Source organism: Trichosurus vulpecula, chromosome 3, assembly GCF_011100635.1.
Source record: "Trichosurus vulpecula isolate mTriVul1 chromosome 3, mTriVul1.pri, whole genome shotgun sequence".
Taxonomy (NCBI): Eukaryota; Metazoa; Chordata; class Mammalia; order Diprotodontia; family Phalangeridae; genus Trichosurus; species Trichosurus vulpecula.
The window spans coordinates 166,053,464-166,080,618 of NC_050575.1; the positions used below are offsets into that span (position 1 = coordinate 166,053,464).

At 39.4% G+C, this 27,155-nt stretch overlaps 1 protein-coding gene across 1 annotated transcript in view; it reads right to left on the minus strand.

Moving 5' to 3' along the window:
* Positions 1 to 23,347, minus strand: part of MED27 (mediator complex subunit 27) — a 252,304-nt gene extending 228,957 nt beyond the window's left edge. The window contains exons 1-2 of the mRNA XM_036748120.1: positions 23,064 to 23,347; positions 18,544 to 18,688 (exon numbers count right to left, since the gene is read on the minus strand). Of these exons, the coding sequence (XP_036604015.1) occupies positions 18,544 to 18,688; positions 23,064 to 23,266 (348 nt within the window). The 5' untranslated portion in view covers positions 23,267 to 23,347. The remainder of the gene's footprint in view (positions 1 to 18,543; positions 18,689 to 23,063) is intronic.
* Positions 23,348 to 27,155: the final 3,808 nt, after the last annotated feature.

Below are 27,155 nucleotides of genomic sequence, written 5' to 3' on the forward strand. Positions count from 1 at the left end.
AGGGTCTTCATAAGTTCTCAATATTTTTAGGGCCACTGCTTCCCTGGAGCACTATCACCAGGACTATCTTTATCCCAGGACTAAACAAATTGATTTAGAATCTAGTCAGGGCCAACTTAAACATTTAGGACCTGGTTGAATTTACTTGAATAACAAGAGAAATAGCCTGTTGCCATATGGGATACAGAGTTCTCAGACTTGAGTGGTGGTGACCTTAAAGAGCCTAACTGAATACAAAATGGTCTGAAAAGGTCCTCTGGAAGGGAACTGAGCACATATGGCCAAGGGTAACTTGAGAGCCACATATTAATGTGTTAAATGGGTTAAATGAATAGAAGCCCCAGGATCTATAAGTCCTGGTCTGTTCTCTTCTTCTTTTTCCTTGGACACTGAAATCCCAACCCCAAGGCAAAGGTTTACAACTGAGAAGTCCAAAAAGCCCCCAGTGGGTTGCCATGGCTACCAGGACACAGTGGCCCCAGTCAGTGCCTCAGACTTTTGCTTTCCAAGACACAAGCGAAAAATAAAAGTTTCATTAACTAATGTAGTTTCAGATATGGCAGGGGTACTGAAAATATCAAGGTACTGCTGCAACCTGACACCCAAGATCTGGAAGTCCTACCCAAACTCTACCCAAGAAACCCAGAGCTAAGAAAGGGAAAGTGGGGAGATATGAATTGCTGACTTTCTGGCTATAAATGATGCACTTCCTTTTTACAAAACAAAATAAACATCCTGACCCTGAGATAGCCAGTGTATACCATACTAGGGAAAAATATGACTGTTTAAACTGTTCTTCCATATTACACGCTCCTGAAACACTGTTGCTTTTAGGTTGTCACAACCCCTAGGACAAGGTGTACAAAGTAATCAGTTCAAAAATGCGAATGTGGGGAAAAACAAAAAACAAAACAAAACAAAGGCAAAGGGTGCCCTGCACAGCACAGGCACTCCGCAGAGAAAGGTCTGGGCTATTTCCAATAGCGTATGCAGCATCCTCAGAATAGGCTGAGCAAAGCTTTAAAACACTTCTGAATTATGTTGGGGGGGGGGGGGGCAGGGAAAGCAGGCAGGGCGGCAAAGAGCAAACAGCAAAGAGAAAAAAAGACACTGAGAAATCCGACTGGCGGCAAGAGTAAAGCGAGTTCCTGAGGACCCAGTTTTCAGAAATCACAACTGATAAGTAGAACATAAAATTGTGGAACTGGCCCACAGCCTCAGGACACAAAGTTGCCATTTGGAATCACTTGATTTCATTAACATTTATACTTGGTGTATTATTAAAACAGGCTAGTGCTGTCTAGAGAACCTTTGTAAAAGTAATTTTCCACAAGACTCTTCAAGGGCAGGGACCATATTTCAGAATATTCTGTACATAATGTTCTACTTGTGCTCAAGAATGCTCCTGGATGAAGATAGTGACAATATCCCCTTCCCAGACTATGATTCTTTTTGAAGCGGGGAAGGGAGATGCGGTCCTAGATTGGTGAGGAAAACTCCCTCCAGACCCAGACTAGCTTAGAAAATTGCCTGGCCAGATAAGAAGTTCTATGACTTGAACTGTCACAGACCTTGTGCATATCAAAGGCAGGACTTGAATAAGGTTCTCATTTCCAAAGCAAGTTATCTATCTGCTATGCACCAAAGGCCTTTCCAATCTGCATTACTATAACCCAAAAGAACATAAACAACTTTCACTAAAAAAGTCTACAGCTAGAGGGCATCTAGTCCAAGCCCCTCATTTTACTGATAAGAGCACAGAGCCCTCAAGAAATTAGATGTCTCACTGACTTGCCTCAGACCAGAAATGGGACTAGAATCCAGGTATGCAGACTCCTGAGCCAATGTTCTTTACACTATACCATGTCACCTCTCAGTGAACTCAGAGGCACAATGCAACGACAGCAGACTGGGCTCCACAAATTTGCTCCTGCCTCAGATAATGTGCTCCAAGTTCCACAATGCCAGCTCTGCCACTCACCACGCCCCACAATCCGCCCACCCCTGTTTGACACTGGGCAAATCACTTCACCTCTTTAGATCTCAGTTTCCTCATCTATAAAAGGAGTGAATTAGACTCGATGGTCTCTGAAGTGCCTTCAAGCTACAAAGTCCCTTTTACCCAAAGCAAGGAAAACTTCCTCATTTCAAACTATTGAGCCTCTTTAGCTCTCAAGTCTAACTCCCTGAACAGCTGCATTCCATCAATGATGATGTCTCCCTGGGTCAGCCAGTGGCTTTCCTTCCCCATTGTCCTCTCCTCTCCCAGCCTCACCACTGGTGCTCAGTTCAAAAGTCCCCACCATCTTTAAGCACCACTCCCGTGAGAAATGTCAAGTTTCTTCCAGAATAGAAAGAAGGCCCAAGAACTTACCTAGCTAGGCTCTAAATACTCCTCCCTATAGGTTTGTCTCAAAGCCCCTTATATTTAAAAGTAGCCCCTTTCCCCTCCCATACATACTAGCATTTTGGGAGAGGTTACTGGTTAACCCAAAGAGAACTGAAGGTAGTAGAATCTCAGGCAGTGTAATACATACAACAAAGTGAAGAAACATTCAAGCCGTATGAGGGATTATACTGTTTCAAAGTCTTGCCAAAAGTGAGAATCTATTCCCCAGTTAAATCCCCTATAATGTTCCTCTTTGTCAAAGTTTCTTCCCTTCCTCCACTTCTGAACCCTCAGGCTCTCTAAAAGCTGTACCATAGGAAGGATACATCAGGTTGTGGGAAACAGGCTGGACTGGCATGTGGATGGCTATCCTTCACTACACTCACAAGGTTAAGTACTGTACTAGTTTGTTTTATTTAACTTTACTTTTGAGTTATCCATTACTACCTAAGATGAAGTTTGGATTATCTAGGAGCAGATAGCTCTCAAGCATATACTCTAAATAAAAAGCACAGCAGCAATAAATGATACAAAAAGATAATAAAGTCATTCCCACTGATATATTTAATGTTATCCTTGAAACAGATTTATTTTTCTAAATTTGTTGAGTCTGTATTCCCTGAGCACACATACTAGCTGGACAGAGAGGAGGATGAGAGTCAGTAATGTGCCTAGTAGTGGGAAGAGAAATTGATGCCTGAGATTAGAAAATGATTATTAGGTCATTCATAAAAGATAAATCATGAGTAGAAAGCTGAAATCTGGCTATATTGTTTGAAATTTTTTTATCAAAATCACTTCATTTCTGCAACTCAGTTTCCACATCTTCAAAAGAAGCTGGGCTAAACTAGATAGTTTCTAAGGTCACTTTGGGGCCTTCATTTTATGGTAGGGTTCTAACATTATTGCTCAATTTTTTCAGATACAAAAGAGGTCAGAAAACATCCCACATTAAGATGTGCTTAAGTTGACCCCAGTCAGTGATTGATACAATTGAATTATAATCATTGAGGATTTACTAAGTGCCTACTGTGTGCCCTCTTGAAAATGCAGAGAACAAAAGTTATCCATTAAAAGCCTACTGAGCACCACAGTCATGGAATTAAGTAGCCAAATTTGTAAACATTTCATCATTCAACCTTGCCATGTCTTTCTAGAGACATGATACTGGTCCCCCATCTTCTGATTGCCATGGATTTGTTTTCTCAATATCACATGAACACCATGGGGAGTGAGGGAGGAGGGAGGGTTGAGGGCCAGAACAAGGAAGGACAGACTAAAGGAATGTCCTTATCAGCTCATCAAAGATACAAGCAAATAAATAACAAAAGGGTCACTAACTCAAAATTGGACCATCAGAAATCTTCTACATATCACCTAGACTGCTTCCTCCTTCCATCACAGAACTCAAAATACCTAAATGAGGGCTTTAAAGGAGGAGCTGTCCAGAAGGACAGCTTAAAACAATTCCAGTGCCCTTCACTCAGAAAAACATTTTAAGCTGAGATAAAAAGAAAACAAAGCCCTTCCCCACTTCTCTCCCACCCTCAACAAATACCAGATTAGAATCTTTGCTACAAAAAGTAGAGCCAGGGTATGGCTGAAGCCCTTGCTTTGGTCAGTCTGCTTTTTTGGCCAAATCAACAAGTAACCTTCATATCACAGACATATTAAAAAATCAAAGCAGAAGACAGCCAGTGAAAGGATGCTGGAGATACTCAGAAAGCCATCCTGGGAGTCAGTTAAATCTAATTTTACATTGGTTTATTACATTCAGACATATTGCAAAGTCCAAATTTACACCAAGGACAGAATAAATACCAATTATTTTTTTTTTTTTGCCACAGTCGAAAAAGCTGCTCAGTTTTCTCCAGAACAATTCTATGAATGCATGGAATATTTAAAAACTAAATTCTTTCTTCAAATTAGTATAAAACAAGTGCTTCTCACAGCTCTTTGACATCTTTTATTAGATTAGATTAATTTTAAATGTGCTGCTATAACAATTATGCCAACCACCATGTAATTAATTTTTCAACTGACTTTACAAAATTACAAAATTCCCTAAGGAAATTATATTAGTCATTAGCTATGAATGAGAGTTTCCTGTGCATACTCTGCCATGGAAAACACATTAAGGATTACATTTTACTTAGTATATTAACACATTTTCTAACTGTGGATTTAAATTATTTGAAAAAGAAGATTAATAATGAAAGCTTCAGACCAATAAAGAGATCTCTCATTTGCAGGGTAGAACAAGGTGAACCCCTTTAAGGAATTAGTTCCTTCCAAAACATTTACCTAACTCTGAGCTTTTTCATAGATTTACTAAAAGAACCTCAAGTTCTTTCACAACATGACTAATGTGGAAAATAAGTTTAATATGATTGTACATGTATAACCTATATCAGACTGCTTGTCATCTTGGGGAAGGGGGAGGGAAGAGAGGGCGAAAAAAAATTTGGAACTCAAAATCTTACAAAAGTGAATGTGAAAACTATCTTTACATTTAATTGGAAAAAATAAAATACTATTAAGTGAAAGGGGTAAAAAAAAAAACCTCAGGGAGGCTTTCAGCACATTGGACAGATCCTCTGAGGTACTAATAAGGAAAAGGCCTAAACAAAAAGCATAGTCAAGAACCAGCTACAATTTGCAGCAGTGAAATGCTTGCTTCAGAGTCACTAAAATATTTTATTTATACTAATCAAAATAGCTTATATTTACTTTGAGAGTTGTAACTATAAGTCATTTGATAAACCTAAAGGAAAAGCACAACTACCCAGATACCTGCATAAAATGCTATCCAAGTCTCGATTCTGGGGCAAAGACAAGTGTTCTCAAGATGATAACATCAAATTGTAAGAGTTACATTCATCCACACCAGCCTCCTTTAGTAGAAAAAGCAATGGATTAGAAATTTAGAAATTATATTTTAGTCTCAGTTTGGCCCTAACTAGTTAGTTGTATGACCTTGGTTAAGTAGTTTCGCTTCTCTAGGTCTAAGTTTCTTTCAATTATTAAATGTGGGGAATAAATGTGGGGATTGGACCAGATCATCCTGGGAGTACTCTGTGTCTGATAGGGCATCCAGGATAGCTGCTGATAAAATATAATTGCCTTTATTAATGCACTGTTAGTGGAGTGTGAATTGGTTCAGACATTTTGGAAAGTAGTCTGGAACTATACCCAAAAAATTACTAAAATATCAATACCAATACCAGGCCTATAAACTCAGAGAGATTAAATAAAGAAAAAAATATGTATACATGTTTGTGTGTGTGTGTGTGTGTGTGTGTGTGTGTAACATACACATATATATACACATACGTATACAATAATTAAATAACATAATTTAACCATTCTCCAATTGATGGGCACTCTTTTAGTTTCCAGTTCTTTGCCATCCACAAAAATAGCTGACATATATATGTATATGTACATGTATATACATACAAACACATATACATAATATACTCACACACTTCAGCTATTTTTATGCTGGCAAAGAACTGGAAACTAAAAGGGTACCCATCAACTGAAGAATGGCTAAACAAATTATGTTATATGAATCAGGGAACAGCTAGGACAAATCATGGTATATGAATGCATATGAAATATTACTGTGCTACTGGAAATGATGAACTGGGCAGTTTCAAAGAAACTGGTTTTAGAGAAACTTGGAAAGACCTGTATGAACTGCTACAGAGCAGAACCAGAGGAACAATTTATACAATAATAAAATATCATGAAGACAACAACTTTGAAAGACCAAGAACTCTGATCAATTCAGTGACCAACAACAATCCAAAAATAATCAATAATGATGCATGCTACCCACATCCTGACTAGACTTAGGATACATAATGAGATATAGTTTTTGGATAGGGCAAATGACAGAATGTGTTTTGTTTGAGTATGCATATTTGTCACAAGAATTTTTTGTCTTTTCGTTAACTAGATGGGAGAAAATAGATTTTTAATTAATTGAAAAATTAAAATTTAAAAAATAAGTGTTTTAAAAACAAGATATCCATAAAAATTTAAATTTTTAACTAATGAAAAAACATTTGTTAGCTAAAAAGGTTTTACCTAAAAAAAACTGAGAAAAAGAAATAAAGGAATATCTTCAAAAATATCAAATTAATTATCAAAAATACCCAAGTTAACCAAAGAGCAAATGGAAATCTTAAATAACCCAATCTCAGAAAAGATGGAATAAAACTAACTAAAAAAAGAACTACCAAAGAAAAAAAAACTCCTGGTCCTGCTGGATTCACAGGTGAATTCTATCAATCTTTTAACAATTGGTACCTATGCTACATAAAATTCTATCAAATATTTAACAATTAGTACCTATGCTACACGAATTATTTTCAAAAACCAAGAAAGAAACCAACCATCTAGACTCCCTTTATGAAACAAATATAATCCTAATACCTAAACTAGAGAATGATAAAACACAAAAAACATGGACCCATATCATTAATGAATATAGATTCAAAAAGAAATTTTTTAAATACTGTCAAACACTACAACAATTTATCCACAACATCATTCATTACAACCAAGTGAGATTTATACCAAGGATGCAAAGATGGTTAAACATTAGGAAAACCATCAACATAATTAATTATATTAAAAACAAAAACATCCAAAACCACCTGATTATCTCAAGAGATATGCAAAGAGCTTTTGACAAAGTATGACACTATCCACACTAATGGACACTAAAAATCCTACAAAGCAAAGGCATAGAAAGACCTTTGTTTAACATCACAAAAAGTATCTATCTAAAACCAAAAGCGAGCAAAATATACAATGGGCATAGACTAGAACCTTTTCCAATAAAAACAAGAGTAAAGCAGGAATGCTCATTCTCCTCATTTGTATTTGACAGAGTTCTGGAAATGCTATAAATAACAATAAGATAAGAGAAGAAAATTAAAGGTAAATAGGTAAAGAGGAGATCCGACTATCCCAATTTGTTGATGATGTGATGGTTTACTTGTAAAATCCTAGGGAATCAGCAAAGACATTGAGATAATTAATAGCTTCAGCAAAATGACCAGCTGCAAAATAAATCCTCAGAAATCAACAATATATATAACAAAATCAAAGAGGCATTAATAGAAAAGGAAATCCCATGCCAAATAACTAAAAAATGCTAAAAGTAATTGGAGATCATTCTACTAAAGCACACAAAAAACTTGTATGGATTGAATTAGAAAGCACTCCTTAAAGAAATTAAGTAGAACTAACATAGCTGGAAGACTAGTCAGTCAGTACTCATGGCTGAGCTGTTCCAATACAATAAAAATGACGATACTATGAAAGTTAACTTAAAGTTTTAATGCTATATCAAAATATCAAATTTTCATACTACATCAAATTATCAAAGAACCTAAGTTTATAGAACCTAATAAAATGATAAAATTAATTTGGAAAAACAAAAGATGAAGAATATTAAGGTAAATGAAGAAATGACAAAGGAGAAATAGCATTTCAGACCTTAAATTTCATTCTAGTAGAGATTTTAAAAATTGAGAGGTAGATCAAGGGAACATACTAGAAAAGGGAACATAAGAAGCAATGGAACTCATTAAACCAATGTTGATAAAATGGAAAGCAGAAATTACTTAGGAAGGAACCCCAATTTGAACAAAACTTCTAGGAAAACCAGATTTATCATATGGCAGGAACTGGGCTTAAATCAACCCCTAATATCATAGTCCAGGGGTGGGGAAACTGTGGCCTCAAGGGCTACACTTGAGGACCTAGAGGGCCACATGTGACCCCAAGTCCACAGGTTCCCTACCCCTGTCATAACCCTGTCATAACATTCTAAATGGATACATGATTTTAATGTTAAAGATCATACTAAAAATAATTAGAAAAGAAGCAGATTATATTTCTCACAGCTAGGGACAGAAGATATATTCTTAACCAAACAAGGGACAGAGAATTATAAAATTATAAAAAATAGTTAACTTTCATCAAATGAAAGTGAAAAGCTTCTGCATAAACAAAATTAATGTACCTAAGATAAGAATGAAAAGAACTGAATGGGAAAAAAAGCTCTGTATCAAATTTCTCTGATAAGGATTTGATTTCCAAGATATATAAACAACTAACAACTAACAAATACATACAAGACCACAATCATTCCCCAATTGACAAGTGGTCAAAGAATATGAACAAATATTTCTCAAAAGAAGAACTGCAAACTATTAACAATCTTAGGAAAGAACTTTCCAAATCACTAATTACAAGAGAAATGAAAATCAAGACAACCATGAAGTTTCAATTCACATCCTGCAAATTGGCAAAGCTGACAAAAGATGCCAATTGGCAATGTTAGAGAGGTTGTGGGAAGATAGGTATACTAATAAATCATTGGCACTGTTGTTTTTATTTGGTACAATCATTTTGGAAAGCAATTTCAAATTGTGCAAATAAATTAACTAATGTCCAAAGTCTTTGAACTAGAGATTCTGTTACTAGGCTTATACTCCAAGGAGGCCTTTGATAAAAAGGAAATCTCCATATAAACCAAAATATTTATAATAGCACTTTTTGTGATATCAAAGAATTTAAAACAAATTCCCCATCAATTTGAGGAATGGTTAAACTAACTGTGGCACATAAACATAATGGAATATTACTGTGCTATAAGAAATAAAGAATGTGATACAGAGAAACATGAAAAGACCTACATGAACCTGTGCAGAATGAAGTAAGCAGAGTAAGGAAAACAACATACAAAATGACTACAACAATGTAAACAGAAAGAATGCACATACAAAGTAAATGGTGCAAAATTATAAAGAACAACATGGCTCAAAATAAGAGATATTAGAGGACATTCCTACCCTATCCCTTTGAAGAGGTAAGAGGTGCATAAGTATTGCACAGTGAAAATATTTTCAGACTTCTTCAATGTACTGATCAGTTACACTGGATTTCTTTTCTCTTCTTTTTTTGCCTTTAAAATACTATTTGTTATATGCAATAGTTCTCTGGAAAGAACAGGAGGAAGGATACTAGGGAAAACCACAGAAGAAAACAAACAACATCAATAAAAACAATTATTTAAAAATTTTTAAAGAAAAATAACTGCCTCAAAAGTTAAAACCCTCTCCAAACATATCTAGCTACAAATTTGTCACATATTATAAATGTGTCATATTAATTGATCTAAGCCCTTCTTTAGTCTATTTGTATTTTCAACCTGTATCACCTCTGGGATTACTTTATCTTATGAAATGTCATTTAAGATAACAAAATTTTGCATGATTTCACATTTATAATTTATATCAAATCACTTGCCTTTTCAAAAGGTAAGGGCGGCACAAGAGGGAGGGAGAGAATTTGGAACTCAAAAAAAATGTTTAAATGAATGTTAAAATAAAGTATAATTTTTTTAAAAAGATAATAAAATATTCCAAATGTTGAAAAACCAACCTATTGGAAGGATTTTTATATATGCACCTATAAAACAATTTTCATTAAACAAAGGATTATCTACATAAAAAGAGAAATACTCAATGTTCCTTTCTAGGCTGTGCCAATATAGTAAAAATTATACCACTGAAACTAATATATAGTTAATGCTATACTAGTCAAGCTATCAAAGAAATACTTTATAGAATTAGTCCTCTGACAGAACAAAGGTCAAGAGTATCTAGGAAAATAATGGGAAAAAAGTAGGAATGAATAGGGTTTGATAGGGTTTGATATGACCAGTTCTCAAATTTTAGCACAAAACAGTAATTGTCGAAACTAGCTCGTATTCACTAAAACAAACAGAAAAGCTGATCAATGAAACAGATTAGATAAGTAAGACTTAGAGAGAAACAACAGTCTTTGATAAACCAAGAATATACAAGTTGGAAAAGAATTCATTATTCAGTAAAAACTGCTGGCAAAGAGAGTTATCTAGCAGAACAGAGTTGTAAGTCAGCCCCTTGAACCACTTCATGGGCCAGGCCTGTGATTTCATTGGTCTAGGGAACTCTCAATGAGAAAATTCCTCCTTCCAAGGAAGAGCAGCATTTGCTCTCCAAACTAGTCTTTGCATGGGGCACTGAAAGGTTAAGGGACCCATAGAGAGAGGATCAGGTCAGAGTCAAGCAGAGTCAGGTAGGAGTTGAAGGCAAATTTTCTTTTCTTTCAAGTCAACTCTTGATATACTATGCCATGCTAAAGCATCTTATATAAGAATTTCCAAATGGATAAATGAGCCAAATTTTTGAAAGTCATACTATTAAAAAATTAGAGGAGGAGGCGGAGCCAAGATGGCAGCTGGAAAGCAGGGATTTGCTTAAGCTTTCCCCCAAATTCCTCCACACACCTGTAAAAAATGGCTCTGAACAAATTCTGGAGCTGCAGAACCCATGAAATAACAGAGGGAAACAGGTCTCCAGCCCAGGAGAGCCTGGATGGTCGCTGGGAAGGGTCTATCGCATGGTGCTGGGAGTGGAGTGCAGCCCAACATGGGCTGCACCAGGACAAACCAGGCCTGGAGTTAGCTGGCCAGGAAAAGGCCTTAGGGCTATGAATCATTGAGCTGTGGCAGTTACCAGACTTCTCAACCCACAAATGCCAAAGAACAGGTTAGTGGGAAACTATGGGATCGAGTTCAGAGCTGTCCGGCCACCAGCCCTGGGGGTGGTGGAGGTGGTGCGGCGTTGGCAGTGGCAGCAGCAGGAAGCTCCTGAGGCTGCTTCCAGAGGAACAGCTTCAGCTACTTCCTAAGTCCCTGGCTCACACGGTGGGACCAATCTAGCAGCAGATCAGAGTGGGAGTGCAAGGAGCGCTTTGTGGACACAAAGGCAGTTTCTCTTGCTGTGCCCTGCTTGGATCTGAATTGTGGTCCTTGTTGGCAGTTCCCGGGGGAGGAGGAGCGCTGCTGGGACAGAGCCTGCAGTGACGGTGGAGCAGAAGTAGCTCTGAAAATAGCAGTGCTTGGGACAAAGTACTCTCTACCCTACAAGTAGTCATACCCTGACAAAAAGCTCAGGGTAGTTGGCTGGGAACATGAACAGGCAGCGAAAATGAACTCAGATTCAAACTCAAACTCTAAATTCCTTTTCTGGTGACAAAGAAGATCAAAACATACAGCCAGAAGAAGTCAACAAAGTCAAAGAGCCCACATCAAAAGCCTCCAAGAAAAATATGAATTGGGCTCAGGCCATGGAAGAGCTCAAAAAGAATTTGGAAAAGCAAGTAAGAGAAGTAGAGGAAAAATTGGGAAGAGAAATGAGTGATGCAAGAAAACCATGAAAAACAAGCCAATGATTTGCTAAAGGAGACCCAAAAAATACTGAAGAAAATAATACCTTAAAGGGTAGACTAACCCAAATGTCAAAAGAGCTCCAAAAAGCCAATAAGAAAAATGCCTTGAAAGGCAGAATCAGCCAAATGGAAAAGGAGGTCCAAAAGACCACTGAAGAAAATACGACCTTAAAAATTGGATTGGAGCAAGTGGAAGGTAGTGACTTGATGAGAAACCCAGATATTATAAAACAGAACCAAAGGAATAAAAAAATGGAAGACAATGTGAAATATCTCATTGGAAAAACCACTGACCTGGAGAATAGATCCAAGAGAGATAATTTAAAAATTAGTGGACTACCTGAAAGCCATGATCAAAAAAAGAGCCTAGATATCATCTTTCAAGAAATTATCAAGGAAAACTGCCCTGATACTCTAGAATCAGAGGGGAAAATAGAAATTGAAAGAATCCACCAATCACCTTTTGAAAAAGATTCCAAAAAGAAAACTCCTAGGAATGTTGTCACCAAATTCCAGAGTTTCCAGGTCAAAGAGAAAATACTGCAAGCAGCCAGAAAGAAACAATTTGAATATTGTGGAAACACAATCAGAGTAACACAAGATCTAGCAGCTTCTACATTAAGGGATCGAAGGGCTTGGAATATGATATTCTGGAGGTCAAAGGAGCTAGGATTAAAACCAAGAATCACCCACCCAGCAAGACTGAGTATCATGTTCCAAGGCAAAATATGTGCTTTCAATAAAATAGAGGACTTTCAAGCTTTCTCAATGAAAAGACCAGAGCTGAATAGAAAATATGACTTTTAAATACAAGAATCAAGAGAAGCATGAAAAGGTAAACAAGAAAGTGAATTCATAAGGGACTTAGTAAAGTTGAATTGGTTTGCTTACATTCCTACATGGAAAGATGATGTGTGTAATTCATGAGACCTTTCTCAGTATTACGGGAGTTGAAGGGAATATACATATATACAGACAGAGGGCACAGGGTGAGTTAAATATGAAGGGATGATATCTAAAAAAAATAAATTAAGGGATGAGAGAGGAATATATTGAGAGAGGGAAAAAGGGAGAGATAGAATGGGGTAAATTATTTCACATAAAAGTGGCAAGAAAAAGCAGTTCTATAGGAAGGGAAGAGGGGACAGGTGAGGGGCAATGAGTAAATCTTGCTCTCACAGGATTTGACTTGAGGAGGGAATAACATACACACTCAATTGGGTATCTTACTCCACAGGAAAGTAAGGGGAAGGGGATAAAAAAGGGTGGATGACAGAAGGGAGGGAAGAAAAGGGGAAGAGGTAATCAAAAGCAAACACTTGTGAAAAGGGACATGGTCAAGTGAGAAAACTGAATAAAGGCAAATGGGATAGGATGGAAAGAAACAGTTAGCCTTTCACAACATGAGTATTGTGTAAGTGTTTTACATAATGTTACACATGTGACCTATGTTGAATTGCTTACCTTCCTAGGGAGGGTGGGTGGGAAAGGAAGAGGGGAGAGAATTTGGAACTCAAATTTTTAGAAGCAGATGCTCAAAAAAAAAGAGTTGTTTTTGCATGCAGCTGGGAAACAAGATAGGTAGGGAATGGGGCATAGAAATCATAGAAATCTATTCTGCTCTACACGAAAGTAAGGGGAAAGGGGATGGGGGGGAGTGGGGTGACAAAAGGGAAGGCTGACTGGGGAACAAGACAATCAGAATATATGCCATCTTGGAATGAGGGGGAAGGTAGAAATGGGTAGAAAATTTGTAACTCAAAATATTGTGGAAATCAGTGTTGAAAACTAAAATATTAAATAAAAATGACATAAAGTTAAAAAAAAAAGTTAGAGGAAAATGGAAAATTATCTCCCATAGCTGAGGATGGGGAACAAATTTGTATTCAATGACAACACAAAGAGTATTCTAAAAGACAAAACTGACTATTTTGATTTTATGATCATAAAACAAGGTCTTGAACAAACACATATAGCTAAAACAAGAAGAAAAGCTATGGACTGGAGAAAAAAAATCTTTGTAGAAAACATCTTTGATAAAAGTATCACATCCAAAATCTACAGGGATGTAACACAAATTTTTGAGTTTAGGAGCCATTCTCTAATAAGCGGTCAAAGATGTTTGGTCAAAGGACATGAACAGTTTGCAAAAGAAGAAAAGTAAACAATCTTCTACAATCTTAATGAAAATGAAAACAATGTTTAAAATATTACTTCATACCTATCAAATTATCAAAAATGAAAAAAGCTGTAAATTTTCCAAAGTGATAGCAGGGATGGTAGGCAAATAGGAACACTAATATGCTGCTGGGTAGAGCTGCTAACTTGACAACAGGAAAAGACCTTTTGTATCAAAGTATCCAGAATAGTGCTAATTGTTTGGCTGGTTGTTCTGGACCTGGATTTCACTGGTGTAGGGAACAAGTAAACTGCCCCCACCAAAGCACATTAGCAACAGTTCTGGAATTTGTATTTAGAGATGTGCCTAAGGTCACACAGTTGTGTGTGTAAGAGGTGGAATCCAAGTCTTCCTATTAGCCCAACATTCCAACCACTATTACTGCCTCTCAGTGCGATTTGTAATTACAAAAAAAGGTTACAAAATCCAGTGATTGGAGAATGGCTAAACACATGGTGGCATATGCTGTGCTAAGCATAAAGGGTAAAAAGAAAGGCAAACCAGCATGTGTGCCTTAAGTCCTAATGGGAGACACGACAACATTTATCAACAGCAATTTTTTTTTTAAATACCTTCTCGCACTCGAAAGAAGTATCCCTAATTTTCTTGGATTTTATAAATCACTCCATTTTTAGCTTGTCCTCGAATTATAGGGAAAGACTTAAATGTAACAGTTCCAATGTGATGGCAGAGTTCTTTGCTTTGATAGTAATAGTCTCTCCATTCAGTGCCAATTATCCCAGAAACTCTCCCCCTTCCACCACAACCAACTTTAGCCAAGGGAAACATCAATGGAGGTGCCTTTTATCACCAGAGTCTCAAGTCCCAAATCAGCAGGGTCTAAAAATTCTGTGGCCTGGGATAAATCACCTGCATGCCTACTGCCCCAAATGCTCTCACTTTCAAACCTGTAAAACTGGATTAAAGTGAACATCAAGGACAATCTTGAAAGGAAAATGGGAATCCAAAAGAGAGTCAGAAGGCTGCCTGTCTAGGGCAGCATCTCTGTCCCTACTGCTTTGCTTTCCTGGTGGCTTTCTGTTGTCCTTGTTTTGAGTGCAGCTGATTTCAGGGCTGAGTTTCAGTGCTTTTTTAGGTAAGTCACTTTCCTCCTGACCAGTCAGCATTCATGAACCCTGACTCTGGTGGTAACAATTTATACATCAACCATTACACCAATTTTGTATACCAGTATATTCTTTTTTTCCTTAATAGTATTTTTTCCAATTACATGTAAAGATAGTTTTCAACATTTATTTTTGTAAAATTTTGAGTTCCAAATTTTTCTCCCTCCCTCCCTTCCCTCCTCTCCAAGACAACAAGCAATCTAATATGGGTTATACATGTACAATACATGCTAGACATATTTCCGCTTTAGTCATGTTATGAAAGAAGTATCAGAACAAAAGGAAAAACCACAAGAAAAAAAAAAGTGAAAATAGTATGCTTTGATCTGCATTCAGACTTCGTAGTTCTTTCTCTGGATGTGGACAGCATTTTCTATCACGAGTCTTTTGGAACTGTCTTGGATCATTGTATTGTTGAGAAAGTCTATCATAGTCAATCATTGTACAATGTTGCTGTTGCTATGTACAATGTTCTCCTGTATACCAGTATATTCTGAAATAGGGGCTAGGAACCGGCAGCCTTGAGGCCACATGTGGCCTTCCAGCTGATCAAATGTGCCCTTGGACCAAATCCAAATTTCACAGAACAAATCCCCTTAATAAAAGGATCTCTGCTGTAAAACTTGGACTCAGTCAAAAGACTGAACCTGAGGACCTAGAAGGCTGCATTCGGCCTCAAGGCTGCAGGGTCCCCACCTCTGTTCTAAAAAATTACCTGTATGGCCGAGGAGCAACGCTGGCCTTCTTGCAGTTCTTGAACTCAACACTCTATCTCCTACCTCCATACCTTTGCACTGGCTGTCTCCCAGGCTAGAGTGCTATCCCCCCTCACCTCTACCTGCCAGCTTCTTTCAAGAGTCAGTACTAATCCCTACCTTCCGAAAGAGGTCTTTCCCATTATCCACCCTCCATCCTTCCACCATATATTCTTTATGTACAAAGTTGTTAGCTTGTTGTCTCTCCCATTAGAATGTGAGCTCCTTGAGGGCAAGGACCTGTTTTTGCCTTTCTTTGATAAAAAGAAAGTGCTTAGCACAGTGCCTGGCACACAGTAAGTACTTTTTGACTGACTGACCCAGAAAGTCACAAAATTTTAGAACTTGAAAGGACCTTGCAAATCATCTCATTCAATTCTCTCATTTGCAGAGTGCAGAAATTTTATAAACTAAGCCCAGAAAAGTTAAGTGACTTGCCTAAAGTCACATAGCTAGCAAAGAACAATGGACTGGTATAGCGGAAAGAAGGCTGGCTGTGGAGGTCCTCTCACTTACCTGTATGAACTTGGGTAAATCACTTAGCCTATTGAGGCCTCAATTTTCTCAAATGTCAAATGAGGGAGCTATACCAGATAATCTCTAAGAGGTTCTGTCCAGCTGAGACAAGAACAAAGGATTTAAAACCAGTGTTTGAAACTCAGCTCTAATATTTACTACCTGCATAACCTAGAGGAAGTACCTTAACTTTTATGGACCTCAGTTTCCTCATCTGTAACAATAACTCACATGGAATTAGACTAGATGATTTCTAAGTTATCTTCTAGCTCTAAACCCCATGATCCTATGAACTAGTATCAGACAGAGAAGTTCCAAGAAGAAACACTGCAAGCAGAAGAAGCCAAGATACAACTAGCCTCCCACACACATGGGGAGCTGCAGGAAAGAGAAAGAGAAGAAAAAGAGCTCCCTACCAAGTTAAAGCCAAAAGGAATTCCTCTGGTTCCAACCACCTCCAAGCCCGTCCTAGCTACAGACTCTCCTAGAGGCAGTTCTGTTTTTCTAAGACTACCTAAATCATCCTACGCACCTTAAATTTCAGTCCTATATAATAAATACAATTCTGGAGAAAAGCAAAACACCTTCTCATGCCTAAAAAGGGGTTGTTAGTACGGTGTTTCTTTCTTGAGACATTTTTGTTATTTTAAAACTACATTGAGTCCCTTTCCATTGTTTTACTATCATCTATGCCATAAAACTAACACACATTTCTGACCTGTCTGCACCTGTCTGCACTCCTCTGGGGCTTCTCTCCTCCATTCTCATCATTGGGATAACCTCATCATCCTGCAAGATCTCACCAGCCTTGGGACTCCACCCCATCACTACCCTCAGCCTCTCTAATTGGAGGATGGGGCCATAAATTCCAAACCTCCATTTCAAGGACAGAGCTCAGCTCAAACATCTCACTTCTCACCAGCCTGCATGGCTCCATGATTCTTTCAGGACAATACCTGCCAAGCCCCTTTTCGGCTTCTTTTTGTGTTGTCTTCCTCCATCAGACTATAAACTCCTTGAGGGCAGGGACTGGATGTGAATGTGGTTAGCATTTTTAGTGCTTGCTATATAGTAGGGGCTTAATAAAAATTTGCTGACTATTGACACATCACAGTCCTCTCAGTAGATCAAGAACTATCATCCCTCTCATACTGGTCCAAGACTGACCTGCCATATAAAGAACTGGAAATGGAGAGATGACCATCAACTGGGAAATGACTGAATAAGTTATGGTATATGATTGTGACAGAATACTACTATGCTATAAAAAATGACAAGCAGGATGGTTTCAGAAAAACTTAGGAAAACTTATACAAACTAATGCAAAGTGAAATGAGCAGAACCAACTGTACACAGTAACAGCAATATTATTACGATGATCAATTAGCCATTCCAACTTCAGAGAGATCTGATGAACTCTGAATGCAGACCAAAGCATACTTTTTTCACTTTCTTTATCTTTCTTGCTTTTTAAAAGTTTATCTGTCTTTGGCTTTTTTCCTTTTTGCAACATGGCTGATTTGGAAATAGGTTTTGCATGACTTCACATGTATAACTGATACACTGCTTGCCTTCTTAGTGAGTGGAGAAGGGATGGGAGAGAGGGAGAGAATATGGAACTCAAAATTCTTAAAAATGAATGCTAAAAATAAATATTTAATTTTTTTAAAACACTGACCTGCCATAGAGAGAACTGTGCTAGTAAGTATACAACAGTGATAGTCTAGAGAAGAACCTCTATTACCAGAAGAAAACTCAAAATAAATAAACATGTGAACTACATAACACAGACTAAAAATATTCTTTTTCATTAAAGAGTCATCATGATACTTTTCAACCTCGATGTAACACAACATTACTTTTAGGGATGTTCTGAAACTTCCAAATATGGAGATCTTTAAAAGCAGAAGTTAGACATTATCAGTAAATACTTTTATTTTCTTGAAGCTTTTGTCTAGATTTCCTTTTTGCTCCTATCTCATTTCGGTTTTGCATCATATTTATTTGATAAATGTCATAGCCACCCCTATCCACTCAAATTAGATTGTAATATCCTCAAGGAAAAAGACTTTATTGTTTTCTACTCTGTAGCCCTACTCATCACCATACATTGCACACAGCAGGTGCTAAATAAATGTTAAAGTTAATTGACATATTATACAATTCTATGGTTCTATGTTGAATCAAAAAGTTAATATAGTATACATTCACATGCTCCATCAAAAGATAATACTGGGAATATTGACTAGTGTGAGATATATGAAAGTTTTTTTTTACCTTGTTCGACCACTTATATGCCTGAAGAAGCTGGCTATAGAGAGGAGTCTTGTCCTGAACAGGATCTAGGCTTAACAATCCACTATTATGGAGAGGGTGGTTCTCAGATGGTTTGCCTACCAAGTTACTCAGACGCTCCAGTTCACTAAAAAATGAGAGAGAAAAATCAATTATAAGAGCCATTCCCCAATGTGAGCAGTCAAAGGATATCAGCAAAGTTTCCTGAAAAAGAAATGAGTGATCTACCATCATAGGAAAAGAAATGCTCCAAATCATTAAATTCTGACATTTTACCTCACATCCAAAAAATGTAAAGAAAAGCAACATTTAAAGGTGTCACAGAGTAATCGATTTTAAGGTTGAAGAGGTCTTGGAAGTTAAACTTTTCCAACATCCTTGCTTTACAGATGAGAAGGCTTAGGGAAGAAGTTAAATAATTTGCCAAAAGTTATACAACAGCATAGTCAGGATTTGAACCCAGATCCCTCTGACACCAAATTCAGCACTCTTTCACTGCACCACAATGCCATCAATGCAATAACTAATCTTTAACTGCAGGGACCTGATGGTGAAATGTGCCTCCTTTCTCTCTTAATAGGGAGGTGGGGGACTACAGGTGTAGCATGAGGCATGTACCTGGCTCATAGTCAGCACTTAATTAGATGCTTGTTGACTGACTGAACAACAGTGTCATGCATGGATAGATGGATGTTTTGCCTAATTATAGTTCTTTGTTACGAGACAGTCTGAAGGAGGAATGTGGAGAATATGGAATTGGAAAATAAGATCAATTTTTTAAAAGTATTAATAAAAAGAATTTTCAATTAAACTTTTAAAAACCAAAGAAAATCATCTACACCAGATTATATTTAAATTCCAGAATGAATCCACTACAGTCAAAGAGAGATACTAATGTGTTACTTCATAATTTCTTAGAACAGAAATAAATAGGTTTGGAAATGTTATAAAGGTTTAAGACAATCAAAATAACATAAGTGGAGATTAGTGTACACAAAGGTTATTTATCCTTTGTTCTCCAAGAGGACTATGACATCAGGGAGGAGATACCATGACATGTAAAGGAATTGGATATAAGTGAGGGAGGGCTGTGCAAAGTCACCAGCCTCACTTTCTCCTCCAGAGCCACCAGGGTCCAGTGGCAAGGTACAGATCAGGATGACTGGAGGTGGACCTGGATGCAGTGGGAGACTTTGGCCTTTTTAAACTAAGGTCTTTAACAAGTCTCAGTATGATTGAGGCAATGACCAGTCAGTGATTAAAACCAGGTAAGAAACGAGGCAGAGAATAGTCTCTTCACCTAGTCAAAAAAAAATATATATATCAATCTGGGAGGGAGAGACCTCCAGGGTTTCTGGCCAAAACAGAAACAAATGCTATTTATGCTCATTCTGAGCCAATCAGGGCCCAGACAATGACCAAATGGGCCTTGGCCTGGGACCTATTGTTGGCCAATCAATGAGAACCAGGGTGATATGGCTTTAAGGCTCAGTCCTTCAGGGAAAAAAAAAGTTTGAGGGATGAAATTTTACATTCCTTCGGGCAGAGCACCCACAGGAAAGGGTAGTATACCCTATGCGGATGGAGTTTACAACAAGATTTTTTGATTCCGGTGTGTTATTCCTAAAAAGAGAAAATTTAAAAGCACTTCAGTCAGTAATGTGGCCATACAAATGAAGAATTTAATGACTTTTCTAAATTTCATTTGAAGGAAAAATGAACTGAGATTTGATAATCGTCAGACCTCTCTTCTAACCTCTGGGCTTGTATCTCTAACTGCCTACTGGACATCTTGAACTGGATGTCCCAAGGGCACCTCAAATTCAACCAGTCCAAAACTGAATACCTCACCTTTCCTCCCCAAACCCTCCCCTCTTCCTAACTTCCTTATTGTATTGAGAGCACCACCAATCTCCCAGTCACACAGATCGATAACTGAGGTGTAATTCTCTACCCTGCCCTCAGCCCATCAAAACTATTGCCAAGTCCTACTGATTCTACCTTTACAACATCTCTTACACACACCCCCTTCTTTCCTATGACACTGCCACTATCCTAGTATAGGTCCTCATTATTTCACACCCGGCCACTTGCAATAGCCTGCTGATTGGTCTCCCTACCTCAAGCCTCTCCCTATTCCAGTCCTTCCTCCACTCAACTGTCAAAATTACCTTCCTAAAGCTCAGATCTGACCATGTTACCACCAACAATTCAAAGAACTCTAGTAACTCCCTATTACCTCCAGAATCAAATATAAAATCCTCTGCTTGGCTTTTAAAGTCCTTCATAACCTGCCCTGGCCCCCACTCAGAGTGCTAGTCAAGAAGACCTGAGTTCAAATCTAGCCCCTTGCTGGCTGCGTGACCCTGTAAATCCTTGTTTGCCTCAGTTTCCTTTACTGTAAAATGGGGAAAATAATAGCACCTAACTCACTGGGTTGATGTGAGGATCAAATGAAATAATATTTGTAAAGCACTTAGTCCAGTGCTTGTTATATAGTATACATACTATCGATGCTTATTTCCTTACACACACTGTATGATCCTATAACACTGGCTCTTTCGCTGTTCCTCAAACAAGCCTTTCCCAATACTCCTTAATGCTAGCACCTTCCTGGGAATCATCTCTAATTTATCCTATACACATACTCTTTGTACAGAGTTGTCTGCATGCTGCAAGCCTTTCTTTATATTTCTAGCACATGGGAAAGTGCTCGACACATAGTAGGTGCTTCCTAACTGCTTGTTTACTGCAGTTGGCTTGAATTTATAATGTGGCACAATTTCTGCACTAACAATTTAGAGACCCATAGTATAAATCATTAAATTTTCCAGAGCAGCAAATACCTGAACAAATGATGATGATTTATTGCTCATATAGTGCCAGATATGCATAGGATGTTTTTCACAGATGGTAAATATTAACAAAACACAGAACAGTTAAGATAAACAAATAGAATGAAGAAAACACTAACAAAGTGGTGTAAAATGAAGGCAATTTAATGTCCCCTGCAACTAACCACACCACACAAAGTGATTCAACAGCATAAGCAGCTTCCAAAAGTAAGTATTCTGAAGGGATAGTCTCAAAGAAGCAAAGAAAAGTCTCTCTAAGCACAGGCGCCAATGCCATTTTCACTAGAGAGTCTCAAATATTATCCTCGGCACCACTGCATAACGATTTATGAATAAAGGTTCCAGAAAGGGTCAAAACAAACATCTCAAACTTCATTCCATGGTGCACATCACAGCATCTTGAACTTTACAAAGAGAATCAACCTTTAGGGAAGGTAGATGGAAGATGAAAGAAGAAAGCAATAAAGCATTCCCTCACACTAGTAAAGCATTAACTGGCACAGCGCCAAAAAAAAAACCAGTGAATTTCTGTGGGAGGGGAGTGTTTGTCTGGCTTTCCCCCAAAAAAAGGAATGCCAGCCACTTAGTGAAAAACTCATGTACCCATCATTTGGCCTCCTCCTCTATCCCACCTCCTCCTTCCATCTGGTTGCTAAGGAAACAAAGTTGCAACAACCAAAAAAAAAACCCTAGCCTTCAAACCATAAGATGAGCTGCTCTGCCTACCTCACAGAACTGCTGTGAAGATGAAATATATAAGTGAAATCAGTAAAGCACTAACTGCATGTAAGGTAATATCAGGAGAACTGTTAGAAATAAGAAATAAGCCCCCACACCTAGAAGCTAGCCTTCCTAAGTAGCATATAGAGAGGCAGTCAGGCCTTCAGAGATGAAAGAGCACTATATTCCTAGAGAAGAAGTGGGAACCATTCCTGAAAAGGGAAGAGGGGGCAAGAGACAGAAGAAGACAGTATGGTGGAGTAGAAAGGGCAATAAATCAATCAACAAGCAATTATGAAGATCCTGTCTTGTGGCAGGTACAGGAGCTGGAGACGGAGAATCTGGGTTCGAATCCTGCCTCTGCCATTATCTGTGCGACCTTTTGGGAAGTCACTTAGTACCTCTGGCCCTCACTTTGCTCACATCCAAGATTCCTATCTCCTATAACTGGCACCGACCAATTCCCTCGGGAAACGGATCAGAACCTGTGAAAAGGGCTGGGAGAGGACAGGTGGAGAAAAAACAAACAAAAACAACTCGACCACGCTAGGCCGGTTTGGGGGGAGGGGATGGGGTTTGAAAGCGGAATGAATGGAGAAGATGGAAAACAGGGAGGATGGAGCCCAGTTTCTGGAGCAGTGGGAAAGGAGGAGATCCACGTCGGGCAGGGGGAGAATGTCAGTGGGGAGAGCGGAAGGGGAGGCAGTGGGGAGGGGGTAGAGTGGGAGGAGCGGCTGGAGGGCTCTGCCCGTCCTCGACGTGTGGGGACAGGGTTGGGGAAGTAGGGAAGAGGGCTGAGGTCCTGGAAAGACCCCATCGGCCAGGAAGACAAGGCCGCCCGAGGCTCGGCGGGGGCTGGGGGATGGGCCCCGGGGGCCCGGCGGGGGCGGCGCAGGGTCTAGCCGGGCCCGACGGGAGAGCACGTACTTGAGGTCCCGATTGACGGAGTGCAGGTGGTCCTGGAAGTGGGCGATGAAGGCCTTCTCCCGGCCCTCCAGCGTCTCCTTGTTCCGCATGCCATCCTTCAGGCAGTCGAACACCCGGCTCACGCTGGAGCGCAACGCCTGGATGGCGCCAATGGCCTGTGCGAAGGCCTCCAGATTCACCCCGACGTTCAACACATCAGCCATGGCGAACGCTAGCAACCCCGGCCTCCGCTCGCCCAGCCGGCTGCCGGGACGATACACAGCCCGCCGCGCGCTCTGATGGCGTCACTCACTGGGCGCGCCCCCTACGCTCCCGCGGGCCTCTGGGAAATGTAGTTCTTGGGCCTTAGTCAGGACTGGGCTGTCAGACTCTAGCAAGCAAATAAATACAAGTGGAATACTCATTGATAAGACTGGAACTCTAGAGGACCTTTCAGACCATCTAATTCAACCCTCTCGTTCTATAGATGGAAGAACTGAGGCCCAGGAAGAGGGAAGTGATTCACCCAAGATCACGCAGATGGGTTTTGAAACCTGGTCCTTTGACTCCAAATTCAGTTCTCTTACACTTTGTTGTTCAGCTGCGTGTGACTCTGCATGACTCCATGGACAATCCATGAAGTTTTCTTGGCAAAGATTCTGGAGCAGCTTGCCACTTCCTTCTCTAGCATGTCCCCATTTTAACAGATGGGGAACTGAGGCAAGTGGGGTTAAGTGACTTGCCCAGAGTCACATGACTAGTAAACATCCGAGGCCTTATTTGAACCCAAATCTTCCTGGCTCCAGGCCAGGCACTCTATCCACTGCACCACCTAGCTGCCCCTCTCTTCTGCTAAGATTGAATAATAGACAATGGTCCAGAAGGAAAGATTAGAACTGGCAGTCAGCAAAATTCATTTGCCCTGAGAAGTTAGACTATAATCTGTGTTTGTATTCTGGTATGAGGGGTTGTCTCAATGAATCATTTAAAGTGATAAAATGCTCGATCATTTCAAACAGAGGCCTTAGACTAAGTGTAAAAAGTCTTTGAAAGCCGTTTGATGAAGTGAAATGAGCAGAGAGGAAGCCTGCTCAAATTGACTAGGGGATTTGAGCATGCTTTCTGAGTCCTATGTAAAAGCATGGAATTAGCTGGGCATAAATGTGGTGTTCCAGCTAGGAATCACCTGGGGGGGGGGGGAGAAGAGGAGAGGCTCAGGCCTCCTTCCCTACCCCACCCCCAATATCAAGAGAAGGCTTTTTCTAGCTTTGAAGGGTCCAAAGAATGTTGGATGTCCCATCTTAGGCTTCGCTACCTAAATTCCTGGATCAATTGATGGCAGTGTTTGCATCATGAACCAAGGACAGATGGGCCACGCATAAAGAGAACTTCTCGAACACTTCCACTAGCAGTATAAAATCTCTTCCAGCAACAAGAGCAGTGAGTGATCCTTTTGTTACATGTGCAACTTCAGCCTGAGTCATTTTCTACTTGACTGTATATCCTTAGGGGAGAGTGTATCACAAACTTTGGGAAGGAATTCTTAGCACCAACTATTCTCACTGTACCATCTTAGTAGATTCCTTCTTCCAAAGACTACTTAAGGATGATAGATTAAATGGGTTTTCAACTGAAAATTGGAGAAGGGAAAACTTAAGTGGAACCTCAAGCCAATAGCATTAAAGAATTATCCCCTTGACTCCTCAGAGGTATTCCTAGAACCCCAAAGGGGAGGTGTAGCCAAGCTCTGGGGCCCAATTTGTTAATGAGACTTGTAATAAAGATACCCTGGAGCTTAGATGGACTATACCAGTATAGCTCAAAGATCTAGAAGATGGCTCCTTATTGCCCAAACTTTTAATGGAAGAGTACAAAAATAAAGTAGTTTTGATGTGATTTGGGGTTGCTGGGAACCCTGAAATGTCAGGGTATAGGGCAAGAAGGCCCAGAAAGAATTCAAGCACTTAAGCCTTCTTTCAGTCAAAGTAGTAAGGTTTATTGTAATGCCAATAGAGCAGGCTAGATTCCTGAAGAATCTGCCTTTGGATAGGGGTAAGATTGATACTTACAAACAAACAAAACAAACAAAAGAAGATCTGGATCGGATTAAGGAGTGGTAAATAGCCTGGGATGGCCCAGGTGTGACAGTGAAAAGAGTTAAGTAGTCTGGGGTGGGTCAAGAGGACTGTGAAAGGAGTATTAAATGGTCTGTGGTGGGTTGGGAGAGCCATGGTGAAAGGACTATTGAGTGTCTAGGTGGGCTGGGTTGGGCCAGATGCCTTGGGCCAGACAGTGATCTGGGCTGCTAAAATGTGTGGGAGAATTCAGAGACTGGGTTGCTGAAATGTATGGGAAAATTCAGAGTCCAGGTCCTATCTACCCATCATTCCCCCTTCAGACAAATGGGAATGAAATTCTTTTGGGGTAAAAGGCAAAGGTCTCAGCTTCTGAAACTGCTTCCTGCTGGCAGAAGCAGTGGAGCTGTCCCTGCATTGATGGGTCCTATTCAAGAGATTGGACTTTGGAACCTGACTGAAGCCAGGTTCCGTGGGTTAGAGACCTTGGACTTGGTCAAGGTTGGTATACAGCCTGAGCAGTCATCTGGTAATTGATGGCCTGGAGCCTGGAGGAGACAAATCTGGCAAGGAGGTTAAGCAAACAAGGGCCAAACAGATATAAAAGGAATGTGATCAGAAGGGGAATAATTATAGGGGCTAGTAGAGAAAGGAGCCTGGATCTCCAAGAAGAAGATGATTTGGGGGCACTGAGGTTATCATGGATTTATTGCATCTAACTAGCCTTTTCCAAAATATGTTCAGTATGGATCTCTACCTGCCCAGAGTTGTTGATGTACATACAACAAAAGGTGTTTGCTAGGGCACATACACCCCCACTAGAGACAAGCAGGTAGCCTAGGGCTAACACTCTGGACAGGTAGAGATCTGTACTGAATGAATTTTGGAAAAGGCTAGTTGGATGCAAGAAATTCATCCAAACCATCCCAGACTACTTAATTCCTTTTACTGTCTCACCTGGACCACCCCAGGTTATTTACCACTCCTTAATCCCATCCAGATCTTCTCACTGTCTTTTTTTTTATATGTAAGTATCAATCTCACCCCCATCAAATGGCAGATTCTTTAGGAATCTAGCCTGCTCTATTGGCATTACAATAAACTTTGCTAGTCTCATTGAAAGAAAGTTTGAGTGCTTGAATTCTTTCCAGGAAGACTTGCCCTGTAATCTGACATTTTGGGATTCCCAGCAACCCCAAACCACATCAGCTTCATTTAGAATAATAGAATTTAGGACTTGGGATCAAGTCCCAACTCTGCTAAAAGTCTCTGTCTCTGGGATTTGGGGCCTTAGTTTTCTCATCTCATCAGAAATTATAATTTCTCATCAAATGTGGGGGTTGAACAAGATCAAAAGTCCTTGATCTGGCACCCAATGACCCCATTGAAGCCATGGATAGATTTCTGGGGATCTCTGAACATGGATGGGAAAAGAGTAGATCTTTATTTCAATATAACTGACTTCATTTGTAGTCCTCTGCATTTTATTTTATGCATTTAAACACATTATATTAAGAAGTGGTACATAGGCTTCACCAGACTGTTAAAGGTTAAGAACCTTTGGACTAAATAATATCTAAAGGCACTTCTATCTCTGACATTCTACAATTCTATGATTTAGAGCTAGAAAAAAAAGGCCTCAAAATTTTTTTTTGGAGAATTTGAGAGCTAGAAAGGAGTATCTGATACTTACCTCAAGGGCCATCTAGTCCAGGACCAGAGAGTCAGAGTTGAGAAACATTTATGAAGCACCTACTGTATGCCAGGCACTGTGCTAAGTGGTAGGGATACAAAGAAAGACACGAGACAGTCCCTGATCTCAAGGAGCTCACGGTCTAACAGGGAAGACAACACATTTTAAAAAGCTGAAGGAGGGGAAGGGGCAGGGAAAGCTGAAGTCATGCAGCCAGGATGGGAAATAATCTGAGGAGGTATGAGTTTCAAAGTTGATTTCATCTTTCAGAATGATGAGTTTCTGAAGATTATAAACTCTAGGAAAGTAGAGAAGTGGTAAATGATGAAAATTCCCCGGGCGGCA